Source organism: Culex quinquefasciatus, chromosome 2, assembly GCF_015732765.1.
Source record: "Culex quinquefasciatus strain JHB chromosome 2, VPISU_Cqui_1.0_pri_paternal, whole genome shotgun sequence".
Taxonomy (NCBI): domain Eukaryota; kingdom Metazoa; phylum Arthropoda; class Insecta; order Diptera; family Culicidae; genus Culex; species Culex quinquefasciatus.
In genome coordinates, this window is record NC_051862.1 from 68,304,713 (window position 1) to 68,321,934 (window position 17,222).

A 17,222-nucleotide genomic window follows, 5' to 3' on the forward strand; every position below is an offset into this window, starting at 1 on the left:
TCTTATTTTGGGAATCTGTGAAGGTCAAACGGTGAGGCATTAAGAGCTGCACAAAATGGCGTCCTTAACTCAATTTGGCCCAAAATCGACGTTCGACAAGATAGCATTACGGCGATTTGATGTCAGAACATTTTGTGCTGGTTGTTAATCGATAACATTATCGTCGATAATATTATCGTCTGACGATAACGATAATGGTTATCGTTATCGTCGGGATGATAACGATCATCTATCGTTGTCGTTTTTTCGATAATTCTATCGGCGATAATATACGATAACTCATTTTTAGAATCTATAAAAAAAACAATCATGTTAAATTTTCAATGATTTCACTATGAATATATTTTTGAAAATGTTGTAAGTTTCAAAGTATAAATATGTTCTCAAAATCGTTCACAAAATACCGTATTTTTTCGAAGATACTAAAATTTTCCTATATTGGAATATGGGTATCTAACGATGCGAATTTTTTTTATGATTTTTCACTTTATAAAAGTATTTTTGTAAAATACTAAAATTTCCACAAAATACCGTATTTTTTTGAAAATACTCAAAATTTCATGATTTGCAATATGAGTATCAAACGAATTGAAATTTTGTATGCATTTTTTTAATTTAGTATAGTTTTTTTTAATACTAAAATTTTCACAAATTACCTTTTATTTCGAAAATTCTCAATTTTTTAAATATGCAATATTGGTGCGAAATTTTGTATGCTTTTTTCACTTCATCAGAGTTTTTTCTTGAATTATCATAATTTTCAATATGGGTATCAAACGAATTGAAATTTCGTATGCCTTTTAAATTTATTAGTTTTAGTTGAATATATTAAAATTTTCACAAATTTACGTATTTTTTTTAAATGCTCAGATTTTTAAAATATGCAATATTGATATCATGTAAAGCGAAATTTTGCATGCTTCATACATTGAAATTGCGTATGCTTCATACAAAATTTTGCGTCGCTTGATACCCTTATTGCAATTAAAAAAATATGAGTATTTCGAAAAATACGGTATTTTGTGAAAATTCTAGTATTTAAAAAAAAAACTTTATCAATGTGAAAAAGCAAATATAATTTCACTTCGTTTGATATTCAAATAGCATATTTTGACAATTTGAGTATTTACGAAAAAATACGGTATTTTGTGAAAATTTTATTTTTAACGAAAAAAATCTCTAATAAAGTGAAATAACACACTACATTTCACTTCGTTTGATACCCATATTGCAAATTAGGAAAATTTGAGTACTTTCGAAAAAATACGGGTTTTTTTTTGAAAATTTTAGTATTTTTCAACAAAAAAGCTCTATCAATGTGAAAAACCAAACAAGATTTCGCTGCGTTTGATACCCATATTGCATACTTTGAAAATTTTAGTATTTTCGAAAAAATGCGGTAATTTATAAAAAAAAATACTTTTTAACAAAAAAATATCAAATAAAGTGAAAAAGCATACAAAATTTCGCTTCGTTTGATATTGCAAATTATGAAAATTTGAGTATTTTAGAAAAATAAGGTATTTTGTGAAAAAAAAATTAGTACTGTCCAAAAAACTCTATTAATGTGAAAAAGCAAACAAAATTTTGCTTCGTTTGATACCCAGATTGCAAATCATGAAAATTTGAGTATTTTCGAAAAAATATAGTATTTTGTGAACAATTTTGAATACACATTTTACTTTGAAACTTTGATTTTACTTATTTTACTTTGATTTCAAAAATGAGTTATCGTCCATTTTCGGCGATAAGATAATCGTTAAGATTATCGTTATCGTTATCGAGCCTCGATAATTTTATCGTTAATAACCTTGGTGCTGGGTGCACGTTCAATAACATGACCCGCACCAACTAAATCGCTCTTAACACATTCAAAAGCAAACCATCGTAAGCATATTAGCGACTATAAAAAGATTAAAACAAGAGAAAGTGCTTCTGTGCACGCCGGTTTCATTTTCTCCTCAAGTTCACTGTCACGTTGCGTTGGTGGGTTATAAATTGATCTATTTTAAACTGTTTTCTTCCTGTTTTTGCGGATTCTTGGTGACTCTCTTTGAACGAAGTCTTTCATTTTAGCGGCCAAGGTCTGCGGAGGAGTTCAATTGTTGTAGTACTACTAGAAATTTAGCGTTGCTGGTTAACGAGATGACTGAAGGCTTCCTATAGGATATTGGCACACACGGGTGAAGAGATGCTACAAAAGCACTGACTAATGCGTGTTTGTTGACACGCGACTGAGATTTGTTTAGTCAAGCCAGGATGTTTACATTAAAATCGGTTTTGCTCGGTTAATGGAACTTTAGTCGCACTGGTGATCGTTGTGAGATTCATCGAGCTTGTGGGGTAAAGTCACGTGTAGTCTGTAGTACTCTTTGAATATCCACGACTAGTGAATCACGTGGTTTGGGAAGAATACTTGAGGTGCAAACACTAAACTTGAACAAAAAAAATTGTAAATAAACTATCACGTTTTCCAATATTCCAGTACAGAGAGGAAATTATATTTACTTATTTTTACTTCCCGGTATTTCCCCGATCAACTTGAGTGAAATTGAGTGCCTGAACTTGAGTGAAGCTCTAAAATCAAGTAAAACTTTTGCTCAGTTTCTTGAAAATTATGAAAATTACATCCAGGAAGTATTTTTGAAAAAGTTCATATTCCATAAGTGATCTATATCTTTACGTAGTATTTTTGTGATTTTCTTTTCTTTAAATCAAATCTATTCATTATTGTACAGTCCAGGCTCGACTGTCCGGAGTCCTAGGATAAAAATCGTTCCAAAATCGAATCACCTAATTCCGAATCGATTCTTCAAAATTCGAAAATCAACATTTAAAATCCAAGATGGCGCCCAAAATGACGATGATGAGAGAGAAAACGCATTTGATTAAGTAATAGACAAGCGATCCTTCCAATTTTACTAAAATTTGGTCGCAGAACTCGAATTTGATGTTAAAAGTGAGAAAATAACAAAATTCCAATGAATCGATCCGATAATCAAGTCTGGATTCTACTGTTTTTTTGTCATTCTTCGATATGATCAATTTGAAAAAGATAACTTTCGATCTATTCGAATTCGACGCTACGTAACTACGACCATAATCTAGATTCTAAATTATCAACCCACTACAATTGACGCGAACTTGAACCGGCCAAATCCCCCAAATTCACGGCTACTTCATCAATGATCGATGATGCACTCCTTCATTGACAAACGCCCATAAAATTGAAACCCACAAACGGTACCGCAAACTAATCGCGAATCAACTTTCCCCGCAAATCACCACCTGAATCACCCCTTGCCCACTTTTCGCGTAAAAGCTTGAAATTTTTGAAGGTCGATCGTGCCGTAATTTCCATAGTTTTGCAGAGTCGCAAATCGCGCACAGGTCCACTGCGTCCGCCGGCTGCGCGGCGGAGAAAGGTCAAGTTTAAGCCCACTAATACGACCACGGCTAGTGACCATGACTAACTTGGCCGCGATCACCCGATGATCGAAATTTGGACTCATGCCCCTTTGTTTTGGAGATCTCCGTTTCACCAACCAATACTCAATCTGAACCAGTCCCCCCTACGTCTTGATACTTTTTTTTTCTTTTTTTTTGCAAATTTGACCACTACCACGATTTCGACAGCGGACGTGAGTTCCATTGACGGAGCGGGCCCCAAATTGTCCCCGCCGAGCACGACCGGCAGTGAAAAAGAACCTTTCCGAAAGCGAACTTAAATTGCACCGTGATGATTCGCACGTGTGTTGAATAGTGAATGATTTCTTTTTTTATTGGGAGTGTTGCCAGTTTTGTTTAGATTTTTGAAAATATTTTTATTTTTTTTTGTTTAGAGCTGAACTGCTCCTGTTTACATAAATGACCAATACGCATTTTCACCCATTATAAAAATCAGAATTGTTATCAAACGACCTTTTAATGTATTTTTATTTGCAAACAACGTACTTTGTAATACTGGCCATGTCTGTAACATAACAGCCTGCGCTGAATATAACAATGATTACAACAAAAATGCCAGTCAGAATGGCAACACTGATAGAGATTCATTCAAATTTCGCCTTTTCACGGCTGTTAATTTATAGTTTTGATCAGCGAGGTACTAAAACTATCCTTGCTCCCCTCAACAAATCCGACACTAAGTTGCTACTACTGTACCCATCAGACACCACCCACATAAATTTGAAGAAAACATAGCAACAACGAATAAACAAAGGCACGCGTGAGTGTCGTCCTCCCCCAGAGGTGGAACGTGCCGCCCCGCAGCCCCAAATTAGCCTCCTCACGCTTTGATAGCCGATCGGACAGCTGATTATGGCCAGTGGCCACGGCGGCGTCGCAAGTACGCGGCTTGAAAGCGAATTTCCATTGAAAGTTGTCGAGGAGACCACGACTCAATTAGGTCATCATTCGGTGATTGACAAAAGTCGTTAAATTTTCTCCTCTTTTTTTATTTTTGTTTCCAGTGATAGCCACATACCAGGAGCCGGTGCCCGGATGGATCGACAACTTCTACGGACCCACGGGTGTGATCGCCGGGGCGGGAACCGGGGTGCTGCGAACACTGCGCGCCGACCCGACCAAGGTGGCCAACATGGTGCCGGTGGATCTGTGCGTCAACGGTATGATCTCGGCGGCCTGGGACATTGCCGAGCGGTTCCAAACGTAAGATTTTTTTCTCCCGATTCTTAGATCGAAAACCTCAAAACCCTCTTTTCCCCAAAAAATTTCCAGCGAAATCATGCCCGACCCGGAGATTCCCGTGTACAACTTCTGCACCGAGCGTAGCAACTGCATCACCTGGGGCGACTTCACCTACACCACGATCAAGTTTGGCTCCATGTACCCCACGGTCAAGTCCGTATGGTACCTGTGCTACCGAAGCAACCCGAACCGGATAATGCACTTCCTGGCGATACTGTTCCTGCACTACCTGCCGGCGATATTCTTCGACGTAATCGCGCTGTTCATCGGACGTAAACCAAGGTGAGTCAGTGGCTTTTAGGGCATTTTTTTAATTTTACTGATCTTCGTTATCTAAATATTACTCCAAATATTCGACCAAATCGACTGCAATTCTAATTTTTCATATATTTTTTTCTTGAACGGATATTTTTGATTTTTTTTTACTGGTCATGTCTGTAACATAACCATCGGAACCTTTTTTATCACAAAACAATCATATTGAAATTGACGAACTTTAACTTCTTCAATTTATTTATTTGTTTTGTGATGTTTAAGGGGCTACATACATGTTAATCGTCAAAAATGTCTGAGGTTTGTATGTGCACACATTTAAACTTTTAAAAAAATCTTTTGGCAGGGCATTAACATATACATTTTCATCCATTAACAAAATAAATATGAAGACATTTGGACGTATCATTGCCGAGATATAGCTATTTTAAGTTAGCAGTTGATGATTCTGGGTTCGATTCCCATCTGCTCCAACCTTCCATCGGATGAGGAAGTAAAATGTAGATCCCGGCCTTGGTTGTTGTTAGGCCGTTAAGTCATTCCAGGTGTTTGAGTCGTCTCCATGCCATAAGTACAAACAACACACCAAACCAAGCCTACTCCGGTGGAATCGCTGGCGGCGGTTGGACTCGCAATCCAAAGGTCGTCAGTTCAAACACTGGGGTGGAAGGTTCCTTGGAGTAGAAAGAGGTTTGGGTGCTCTCTCCATTCAAGCCTTCGGACTCCTAGGTTCGAGCAGAAACTTGCAATAGAGACCACAAAAGACCCGGGGGTCGTTAATGTGGATGGTTTGATTTTTTTTTTTTTTTTATTGAAGTTAGCAGTTTCAAAAAACGGGTGCCACGATATCTCAACACTACTTTGACCAAATTGGCTCAAAATTTGAGTGAAGACTCGTTAAACCAGTCCTGTGTGCATGGAGAAGGCCGATTTTCAAAAACTTAATTTTTTAAAAAGATAAAAATCGTCAGTTTTCGATTTTTGTATTTTAAAAAAAAGCTAAATATCAAAATCGGGCTTCGTCTTGCACACGGGATATGTCTTGGGAGTCTTCACCCCAAATTTCAGCTAGTTTGGTCCATCCCATCTCGAGATATCGTGGCACCCGTAAATCAACTCGGTGTTTGGAGAAAAACGTTCACAAATTTTGACAGTTCGCTTTGCGCATGGCAAAATTGTGAACTTAAATCGTCTCTTACTCAGTTCAGTCATAAAATATCTTCATGAAACTTTCAGGAGTGATTGAAAATCGTCTTTTTAGTGAATTCAGTGAATTTTATGGAAAAATAAAATTTTGTGATTTTCTACATGTATGTAACCCCTTAAGTAGACTAGAGGACCTATAATGTATGAGGGACGAATTGTTTTTGGCCAAACAGGGCCGTAGCCAAAAGGGCTGAAACCTCTCCCAAAGGGATTGAAAGTTAAATGAGGGAGGCTAGAAGAATAAGAAAATGAAGAAGTTTTTTTTCTGTGAATTACACATTTAGTCCTCAAATTTCAATCGACTTTATTTTAGAATTTATTGAATCAATTTTCAATGTTAAAAATAGTTTTAGTCATGAATTTTTTTCATCTCTTAGAAATTAAAATTCTCAGAATGTAAAAAATGGCAAATTTTTTATATATCCTGATCAAAGAGATGTTGTTTTTTTATTTTATTAACATGACTATAACCTAGAGAGGTCATTCGTCACTTAAAGACCAAAGAAATAAGATGATGACAATGACACGATACTGATTTTCGACATCAAACATAAAAATCAGTAGTTTATTGAATATCGTCGTTTAAAAATTGATGGCTAAATATGTTTTGAACATTTTTTATGATTTGTCTTCAGCAAAGTTGTTGGATCAGAAACTTCAAAATAGCAGTTGGTTGCACTCTAAATAAAACCATTTCTCAAAATCGCTTTTTTTTCTCCCAAAAAGTCGATATTGACAAACATAACCCCCTTCTTTTTTTCGTTTTTTCATGTGTTTTAGAGGAGAAAAAAATTGGTAAAAATTCCAGTATACATTCTAAAAATCACTATTTTTCAAAAAATCATTGCCTGGCCAAAAAACGTCTGTCAAATACACTAAAAAAATTGCGTTTTTTGACCACTAAAACTTTAACAAATACACACAAGATCCTCTGTAATTACTCTTAGCTTTAAGAAAAATGTAATTACAAAAGCCGACTCGGTCCTAACCAGGTCCCAGTACCGAAAAAGACATAATAAAAATAATTTATGAAAAAAAACTTTAACAAATAAAAATCAAGTTTATCAAATCGATTTGTAAGAGAAAAATTAAATTTAAATGATTTGGTTCTAAGATTTTATTTTTTTCTGATATTTTTATCATAGCCAACAAGTTTGCTTAAGACTTAAGACCAAATCATAAAAAAATACTTCTCAAGTTACAAATTATTGAAATTTTTTTCATCTTGCATTTTTATATGGACAACTGTCAAAATTGTATGGAGACTTAGAGAGCGATTACACTACCGCAAATAAACAAACTCGCACTTTTTCGTGTTTGACAGTTTGCCAAACTCGCAAACAAGGCAAAATGTATCCAGCTGACGTTTGTACAAACAAATCCAGGCAAACAAACAAAGCAGGCAAACTGTCAGAAAGTGCGAGTTTGTTTGTTTGTTTGTCGTAGTGTAATAGTTCCTTTATATGGACAAACGCCAATTGAATTTTTTGGACAAAAGGAACGAATTAAATAAGCTTTTTTGAAATTTTAAATTTAGAGACAGAAAAAAATAAATTACATTTTTTGCCGAAAACGTAAAGGACTGCCCCAAATATTTTTTTTTAAATAAATATAAAAAACAACAATTTTCGGAAAAAATGTTTTATTTTCCAAACTTCAAAATATACAATATTAAGTAAGGTTTCAGTTTTTCTTAAATTTTTCTAGCAAACAAGCAAGCTTTTTTGTGGAAGCATTGAAAGTTTTCCTATTAATAAAAAAAATTGTCATGAAATTTGTGGTAGGCGTCATCCACAAAGTACGTACGCTCTTAGGGGGGGAGGGGGGGTTACCGAAGGTGTGACAAGATGTGACGAAGGGGGGACGGGGGGTTTGCGAGATTGTGACGTCACGCTAGGTTTTTTTTATGATTGCCTTATATAAATTATTTGCTTACTATTATTTAGAAGTACCGTCATCAGGGGTGACATTGGGTCTGAAGGGTGAGATTGGGTCATACAAATTTCAGCACCCCCCAGACCCAATGTCACCCCTGATGACGGTATGACATCATAATTTATTATATCCAGGTTTTTAAGCGAAGATGGCGTTTGAATGTTGAACGTCCGAAATGTCAAAATCGCGCAGTAGCACCAACATTAGAAAAAAATGCGGCTGTCATGCCATGGCACACTTTTTTCGTAATGTTGGTACCACTGCGTGATTTTGACATTTCGGGCGTTCACCATTCGAACGCCATTTTCGCTTAAAAACCTGGATAGTCTCATTTATTTTTAAGCTGGGACTTCAATATTTTACAAATGCTTGCTTGATAAAAATAAATGCAGGATGTTCATAAGAAAACTGCTATAAATGGTTTAAACTTATTAAATACAAAGCTGTGAAAAACAGTTTTCAAGATTTTTTAATGCTTGAATATACCAGGTCTTCTAATTTTTGAAAAGATACATTTTTATATAGCAATGTTAATTCCAAAAAAATGAATAGTTAGAATAATTTAACTTTTTTTTCATTTTAAAATTGCCAAAAATACCAAAATTATGAGAGTTTAAAGATATAAAAAAATATAAAAAATCCCATCGAAAACAAGGGGGGGGGTCTGCCAGAATGTTACGTACTTTTTGAGGGGGGGTTCAACCTTGTGTGACAAAGTGTGACATAGGGGGGAGGGGGGGTTAATTTTGGCCGATTTTTGCGTGACATACTTTATGGATGACGCCGTATATATAATGTTTAAATTATTTGAAGTGCTCTATTGATCTTCCTTAGAAAAATGCTTTGAAATGTACCAATAGATACAAATTGATAATTTCGCTTATTTGCTTTGTTGTTTAATTTTTTTGGATGTTTTTCAAAGTTTTATAATTTTGTTTTTTTTTTCAATTATAATTTTGATTCAGTACAGTAGTTGTTCGGTAACTGTGCGTTGTTTTACTCGGTTGCTATTAAACTGGGCGCTCGATAATTGGGCCGTAGCCCAGTTAAAAAGCAGAGAAACGTCAAAAAACCAAAACAAACCGAAATGACCGAGGGGTTTTTTTTTTTTTTTTTTTTTTTTTTTGTTCATAACTTATTTTTATTAGGTCCTTTTAGGTGCTACGACCAGGTTAGGACCAAGGGTCAATGGTACAAAAATAATAAAAGAGAAAAAAAAAAACGTAACTGTAGTAGATGATCATTTTCCCGCGCCATGCGTCAACAAGTGTGCGATCACATCGATCTGTTCCTCGGGTGTCTTGCACTGCCTCAAGCGTACTCGGTATTCTCGGTAAATGGCCCACAGCTCCGACTCGCTGTACAGCTTCCGTTCGCCTTGTTGCTCCTTCGGGGTTGCACCGGCGCCGGCGCCAGTATCTTCTCGACTTCTTCCTGCGGGACGAGGATGTTTTTCTTCCGTCCCGACGGACGGCACCGCTCCAGGTAGCGGAGGAAAATCCGCCGCGGTGAACGCGGCTCCTGCCGGAGTCTGATTCTCCTTCTTCCATGCTGGCGGCTTCGGCTTGGACGCCTGCTGCCTCGACTGGATGAACTGCGCACGTTTGGGACAGCTGCGGTCCAGACCCTCGTGGGATCCAGAGCAGTTGACACACTTCTTGGCTTGCGTTTCTTCTGCTTTGCACTTTTCCGTGCTGTGGGCACCCCACAGCTGCTGCACCTTGGCTTGAGATGGCAGTTACTGGTTCCGTGACCGAACTGCAAGCAGTTCTTGCACTGGGTCACGTGCGGTTCTTTGTTCCGGTAGGCCACCCACCGGACGACGACTGGTCCCACTTTCTTTACCTTGCTACTCAACTCCTTCAAACTGGTGTGCCTTGGGGAAGAGCACGATGAAAGGCGTCTCATCGATGGCGGGAAGCTGCTGCTTCCGCCTGATGGCGTGTACTGCCAAGACGTCCAGCTGATGTTCCGTCTTGAGCAGCTCCTTGATGTAATCTGGTTCCGCGTTCGGGAGACCTCGCATTACTACCCGGTGCGGTCTCGCACTGCGCTTTCCGTGCGTGTAGAACTGCACCTTGTTCTTCTTAAGGTGGGCTTGCACCGTGTCGAAGTCGTCGCTCGAGAAGCACGTAATTTTGGTGCCGTACCGCGTCAGTTTGTGTTCCGGCTGGACATCACATGTCGACATCACCTTCGCAAGGCGGGTGAAGCTCATTTCTTTCACCACCAGCGGCGGCTGCTTTCTCCCCGGCCGAATTGCCGGGTGCTGGAACCACGGGGGTTTTTTCTGCTGCTGGGTTCGCTTTGTTGTTGTTGTTGCTCTTCTCCGCTAGCGGGCTGAACTTGTTGTTGCTGAGCAGTTTCTCCACTTCCTGGCCATCGCCGACGTTGATCTCCTCGTTAGCCTTCCTGCGCCGAACCTTGATCACGGGACGAAATTCGCCCCGTCCTCTCCTCCTCCTTCGGAGTTTTCCACCTCCATGCCCGTCGCCGCCTGCGTTTTGGGTTGGAACCCGTCCGGTTTCTCCCACACACTTTTCTTCATGGCCGCGTTCCAGTAGAACGGCCTTCCATCCTCGGTTCTATGCTCCGTCCACTCACTCTCCGCCGTCGCGGCCGCCGCCATGGCCGTCGGCGAAAGTTAAAAAAAAAAACACCGTCAAAAACGCGCTCAAAAGACACACCATGACCGAGGGGTTAATGGATGCAATAATCATGTTCAATAAAAAAAAAAACTTTTTTCAAAATTTTATTTCATTTCAAGTCACAATTAAAGAAATATGAAAAGTAAGCATTGTAAATAAATTTGATTAATTTTTATTTTTATATCGTCAGCTGTGTGCTATCTTGTGACATAGACCAATTTGGTCGAAAATGAGTTAATGATGACGTTTTGCTATACTTAACAAACGCTACAAGATGCTTTAACCCGATTTTGGAAACTCGCTTCCGTTTCCCGGATATCGCAATACACACTTGTGACATAGACCAATTTATCATCAAAATGATCGTGCACACTTGTGACACGTCATACATGTTGTTGGAAAATGTGGAAAATTTTTCTTGTTTTTCACAAATTTATGTACACACATACTTTCTAAAAGCAATGCAACCATTTGTTTTTGAAAATATACTGATTAAGTCGGTTAAACTATTGATTTAAGCCTATTTTAGTTTGTATGGGAATTCTGTGCACACTTGTGACACTTAGTACAATTTTACTTTCGAAACACACTTGTGACACGTGCTTTTCAGATTTTTGTTTACATTATTTACTGCACGGAGAGACCGGCAGGGGCAAATCTAAGAAAATCTTGGTTAATTTAACTAAAAGTATGGGTTAATTTTTTACACAGCTTTTTTTCAACAATCGATTGTTGATTTTGTTAACCCGAAATTGCTGACCACCGGTAATTAAAATTAACTAAAAAAATACTTGGAATTGCAATTTTTTTTGGTTAAACGGCCGAAAAAAATTCTAGCAGTCGACTGCTAGAATATTTTTTTCAGAAAATTAACTAAAAATTTCTTGTTTTCAACTGAAATATTGTTGAATATTCTGTTAAAAACAGGCTGGGAAATGTTTTTCAACTATTTTTCAACAATTTTTTTTCGTTGTATCAACCGAAATATTTTTGCATGCAGCAAATTATTAGTGGTTTATAACAAAACATTTCTTAATTAGACAATATTTATGTAAGTGTTGATAATTTTTTTTTAATTATCTGGGCTGGGCCGAATTTCTAGGTATATTTTAACTATTGTCTTACTTGAAAACAGAAAAATATTCGTACATGTAGTCAATAATTAGCTGTTGTTAGCAATATTTTTATTGAATTTGCGGTAAATTTTGTAATAATGCCTCACAAATTAATGCTGAGTGTTTTTATTTTCGCATTTATTCTGCCTAAAAATTTAACGTTTTGTACTAATTTGTTTTTTTAGCATGAAGTTATTAAATTACTGTTAAAAAGCATAAAAACAAAACTTTTTACTAACTGTTATTATAAAATATGTAAAGTTTGATTAATGTTTAAAAAAATTACGTTGCATAAATCTAAAAAAATTATTAAAAACATTTTACAAATTTTGTTGAACATATTTAAAAAAGATGTTTAATTTCTCGTGAATTCCTTAAAAATATAAACCGAGCAAAATTTTCACCAAGTTTTAAGCTTATATTTTTATTATGTTGTATAAAATTAAGTGTTGTATCCACTTACCATCACTGTGAAATCATCCGATAAGTCATCATCATCTACAATGGTCTCAGGTTTAGTTGGTTTACTTATTTTCATTGTGGTTGGACACAGAATTTTCACTAAAGTGAACCTTTTGCTGCAAATAGACATGTGAAATGTATTAGTAATTTAATACAAAATTCTTAATTTCGGCTATAAACTGAAAAAAAGGAACGTAAATAAATGTAATTATATTGAGGCAAGAAGAAATATCAATAATGCTACTTACCAAGGTTGCATTAATTTAACAATTACTTTTGGCAGCAAACTTTCATTGCATTTGATTAAATTTATTCAACGTACTCCGATTCCTGAAAAAAATATTTTTAGTTTTACTTAGCAGTCGTATTGCAACAAAACTTTCAAGATAATAATTATCTTCTTTTATATATTTTATATATTTTTATTTTTTATATTTTACTTCATCTCTATTTTTTATGTTGTCATGTGTACGCATTCCTATGTATTTTATTATTGATGATTCTGAAAAAAAAATAATGGTTCATTAAGATTTTTTCCGTCGTAAGCACAAAGCTTTTTAATGATTCAGTTTTCTAATAAGAATCCCATTAGATAAATTATTGTGGAACAATAAACCCATACTTACTTGGATTAACCAACATTTTGTTAAATTTGCCCGGGCTGCTTTATCCGTGAAGAGCCTTTCCCTTCTATTTCCCTCTCGTTCCATCAAACATTCTTATAACGTGTTCAACTCACTCGCATTAGAGGTCCTCATGGCGAAGGTCATTCTCTTGCTCGTCATAGTTTATCACCTGCAAAGAAATCATCTACAAACCTACTCACCAATTCCACCTCCCCAGTTGCAACACTTTGATTTGCCACTTCAACATTAGCTAAATAGTTTAATTTTCACCTTTCACATCCTCTCACTTCAATTAACAACACAAACTCAACAATTCGACCGCCCTGTTCGAATCCTGACTTCAAATGACAGACGTAAACAAACCCAAGTTCATCTTTTAAATATTCAACCAAATGTAAATTATATTCAACCAACAAAATTTTTGATTTTCCTAAAACCAAAGCTAACAGTCGAGCACGTTCATTCGAGTTCGGGAAATCTGTTAGCTTTTTGCCTTTAGCATTTTCAACAAACAGGTTATTAAATTATTACTAAATTTTGGTTAATTTAACTGAAAATTGGCAGTGACAAGTACGTTTTTGTTAAAATTTACGAAAGTAAAATCAACAATTTTAATTGTTAAAATTTCTGGGCACGGTCTCTCCGTGTGTATCTTTTAACTGGTGTAACCAAATTAGTTGAAACTTGGAGCGTTTGTTAAGCGATAGTATACGAACCGATTGCTTCAAAAAATTTGGCTCTATCATTCATAGTTTTGTAATTATTTACCAACAAACTGTAAAAATCGATTTTCTTGAAAAGTACTAAATGGTCGTTGTCACAAGATAGCACACAACTGACGATATATCATCAGGAAAATATTATGTATCGGTGGGCCCCTCTTTATTTATCGTTCAGTCCAGTTAGCGAGCAGCATTCGGTGACTGGGCTACGTTCTTAGCCCAGTTACCGAACAAGCACTGTATAAATCTTTTTTTAAACCTTATTCATTTAATTTCAAAATAAAAATAATCAAAATAAAGTGAAAAATCAAAATTTGTGATGCTTCACTTCATTAGACAATGTTTAAAAATTTTAGCTGAATTTTAACTAATCTCTGCGACAAACGACAAATCAATAAAATAAAAGTCAAAAAAAGCAAAATTTATAAATGTAGGTACTGTTAAAATGTAAAAAGCATAAATAAATCAAATGATAGGGTCTGAAAGGTATCATTCCTGGTCGTTAAATTTTCGGCCATGTTTGTTTTTGAAAAACAATTAAATCAGAATGCTTCAGAATTCATGATTTTCTACATGTTGTTTCGGTAATTCGGTAATTTCGGATTCTACATGTTGTTTGTAGAAGCATTTTACACATCGTCATTTTCATTTCAAGTAAATATTTCTGAGCTCTGGTTAGAACGTAATTTTAACCTAAATGCTAAATTATCGGAAGCCTAAACATTATTAAAATTCTAAATAATGTTTTTAAAATATTAGTATATTGAATAGAAATCGACTTTCAATCTTCAAATATGAAAATTAAACTAAATTCTTTTCTTTTCCCTCTTTTCCAGACTCCTGCGCACGTACAAGAAGATTCACCGCTTCATGGCCGTGATCGAGTACTTCTCGATGCGCCAGTGGGACTTTAAGATGGAGAACATGAACGCGCTGTGGCGGCGGCTCTCGAACGCCGACCAGAAGCTGTTCTTCTTCGACATGCGCCAGATCAACTGGGACTTCTTCCTGGAGCAGTACTTCTGCGGCATCCGGCAGTACCTGCTGCGCGACCCGCTGGAAACCGTCCCGGAAGCTCTCGTACGATGGAATCGGTAAGGGTCACGTGATTGTGATCACATTTTTGTGGCATTTAAATTGAAATGATTGAAGAAAAAACTGTCAATTCAAATGCCAGTTAGTTTGGCGTAAGCTCGCACCCACGAAAAGTGGCGTTGTTTTGACATTTCTCCTTTGCTTACCTGGTTAAGTGTCTGTGAGAATGTTCGTAAGAGTTTAGAATAATTCTCGCCAGATTGCGCTAGTGTTATAGATGCGCTAGCCAAAACGTCTGATTTTCTGTGTTATTTGTTTGAAAATTATCATGATTTTAATCCATTTTTCTTCCATTTCTCCCACAGTCTATACTGGCTGCACCAAGCAGTCAAGGTACTTGTGCTGTTTGTGATGTACAAGCTGGTCTTTTCGATTTGGGGCTTCCTGAGTTAAGCGCGCGCTTTCGTACCCTTTAGAACCTCCTTAAGGGATCATCATGCCACCATCACTCTCTTCATCGAGATCAAACAACAAAACCCCCCAGAATTCTTATTCCGAAGAAGAAGAAAAAGAAAAAAATCAACAAATGAATATCAAAGCCATCCGTACCACCCCCTTCCCCCTCCCGGGATCGCCCGGGAAATGCACCAGAACAAGAGAGAGAAAAAAGGAGGGAGAAAGAAACAATTTCAAAGATTTAATTGTTAGCTTTACTTATTTTTCGACAAGTAGTATTTTTTATAAAAGGTAAAAGGTTCGAACAAAAGAAGAGAACAAACACATACAAACAAAACATTACAAGACAGAATGATGCATTCATAAAGTTTGGTTTTTTGTCACACAAGTTAAGGAAAGGCAACTTTTGTTAGGTTTTCCAATTTGAGGGAAAAGAACAGATTTTTGTTTCAGTGTGACAACATTTTTCCGAATTAATATATCATACAAAGTTTCAGAAATGTTTTTCGTCAATTTATTTTGTCTGTGTCATTCCGCTAAGTTAAGCTCAATTAGTGTAAGGTGAGATATTTTTTTACTTCTAAACATGTGAAACCAATCACATAGATTACAAGCATAACAAAATACCTGTAGAGTGTGGGTATCATCTTTACTTTTTTTTTTGTTTCAGTGCAAGTGCCTAGCTTTTTAAGTGAGTAAAACATGGACACAAGGTTTATTTAGTGCTAACACACACACATTACATAATACAAACAAAAAAAAAACAAAAGGTTTTTCTCTGCTGAAGGCGCTTCTCTCAATGAGAACGAGAGTGTAGAGCTGAATCGGAAGGATCGTTCCGGTTTTTTTGAACGATTTTTGTAAAAAATATTTTGTAAGAAAATGATCGAATAAATAAAGTTTAGAGAGTAAAAGTGACGCGTTTCATTTATCACTCATCCACTTATCCACCGTAGAAATGAGAATACAGAGAATTTTTAATATTAATTCAAAAAAGAATGTAAGACAAAGGGGTTCGTTCGAAAATTACGTCCAAGAATAGCGGAGGGGTAAGAGGGTCTTAATTTTGTGACAATCCATGTTGAAGGTACGGTCGAACATCAACAAAAGGTCGAATTAAGAAAAAAAAATATTCTTAACTCGACATTATTTAATAATGTCGAAAAAAAGGTTCTTATTTTTGTGTTTTATTTCAAAGTTTTCTCAAAAAACTTTTGAAAGAATAGAAAACATTGAAATTTGAGTACTCATGACTCATGAGTCATGAGTTTTCCAGCCATTTGCAAATGTTGTTTCCGTCTTTTTCTAAAAAAAAATCTATAAAATCAATACAATTTCAGCACTTTAAACTACACCCTTACCAAAAATCATGATTTTTTGAGTTCCAAATCCCACTTTTCATACGATTTTTCGAGTTCAGGTACTACAACCATAAAAATGGTTATATGGGTTGAACTGAAAAATTCGTATGAAAAGTGGGATTTGGAACTCAAAAAATCATGATTTTTGGTAAGGGTGTATATGCCTTTCAACACGCAGAAAAATATTGTGTACGATCAGCCTGTACGAGATTTGATTCAACAAAAATGTTGTTGAATATAATCAACGCCGATTTTGCGTTGGAACAAACCTTGGTTTTCTCAATTCCACAAAAAAAACTTTTGTTGTTTTGAAAAAGTTACTTTGACGTTTAGCGTTTGTTTTAGTAGGTGTGATTAGCCAAAGAAGAGACCGGTTTACTAAATAAAACAGCGATTTATTGTACGTCTTGGCTCTTGCACACTCAAGCACTGAATGAGCGACCCGATCACCCGATGAATGGCTGTCATGAATGACGTTTCAGGGGATGTTCACAAACTACGTTTGGGGGTCTTACACAAATGACGCATAATATAACAGCGTTGATTCAACAAAAATCTTGCTTTTCAAATCAACAAAATGTTTTGTTGATTCAAATATGCCTTATTTTTCTGCGTGAAGATAATGATGAATTCTAGAGTTTTTTTTTTATTAGGTCCTATAAACATATGAAAA

General features: G+C 36.1%; 1 protein-coding gene across 1 annotated transcript in view; it reads left to right on the forward strand.

The window, feature by feature from the left end:
- The window catches only part of LOC6052140 (fatty acyl-CoA reductase wat), a 68,631-nt gene extending 52,529 nt beyond the window's left edge, over positions 1 to 16,102 (forward strand). The window contains exons 7-10 of the mRNA XM_001868420.2: positions 4,473 to 4,671; positions 4,741 to 4,992; positions 14,534 to 14,791; positions 15,098 to 16,102. Coding sequence (XP_001868455.2) covers positions 4,473 to 4,671; positions 4,741 to 4,992; positions 14,534 to 14,791; positions 15,098 to 15,185 — 797 coding nt within the window. The 3' untranslated portion in view covers positions 15,186 to 16,102. The remainder of the gene's footprint in view (positions 1 to 4,472; positions 4,672 to 4,740; positions 4,993 to 14,533; positions 14,792 to 15,097) is intronic.
- Positions 16,103 to 17,222: the final 1,120 nt, after the last annotated feature.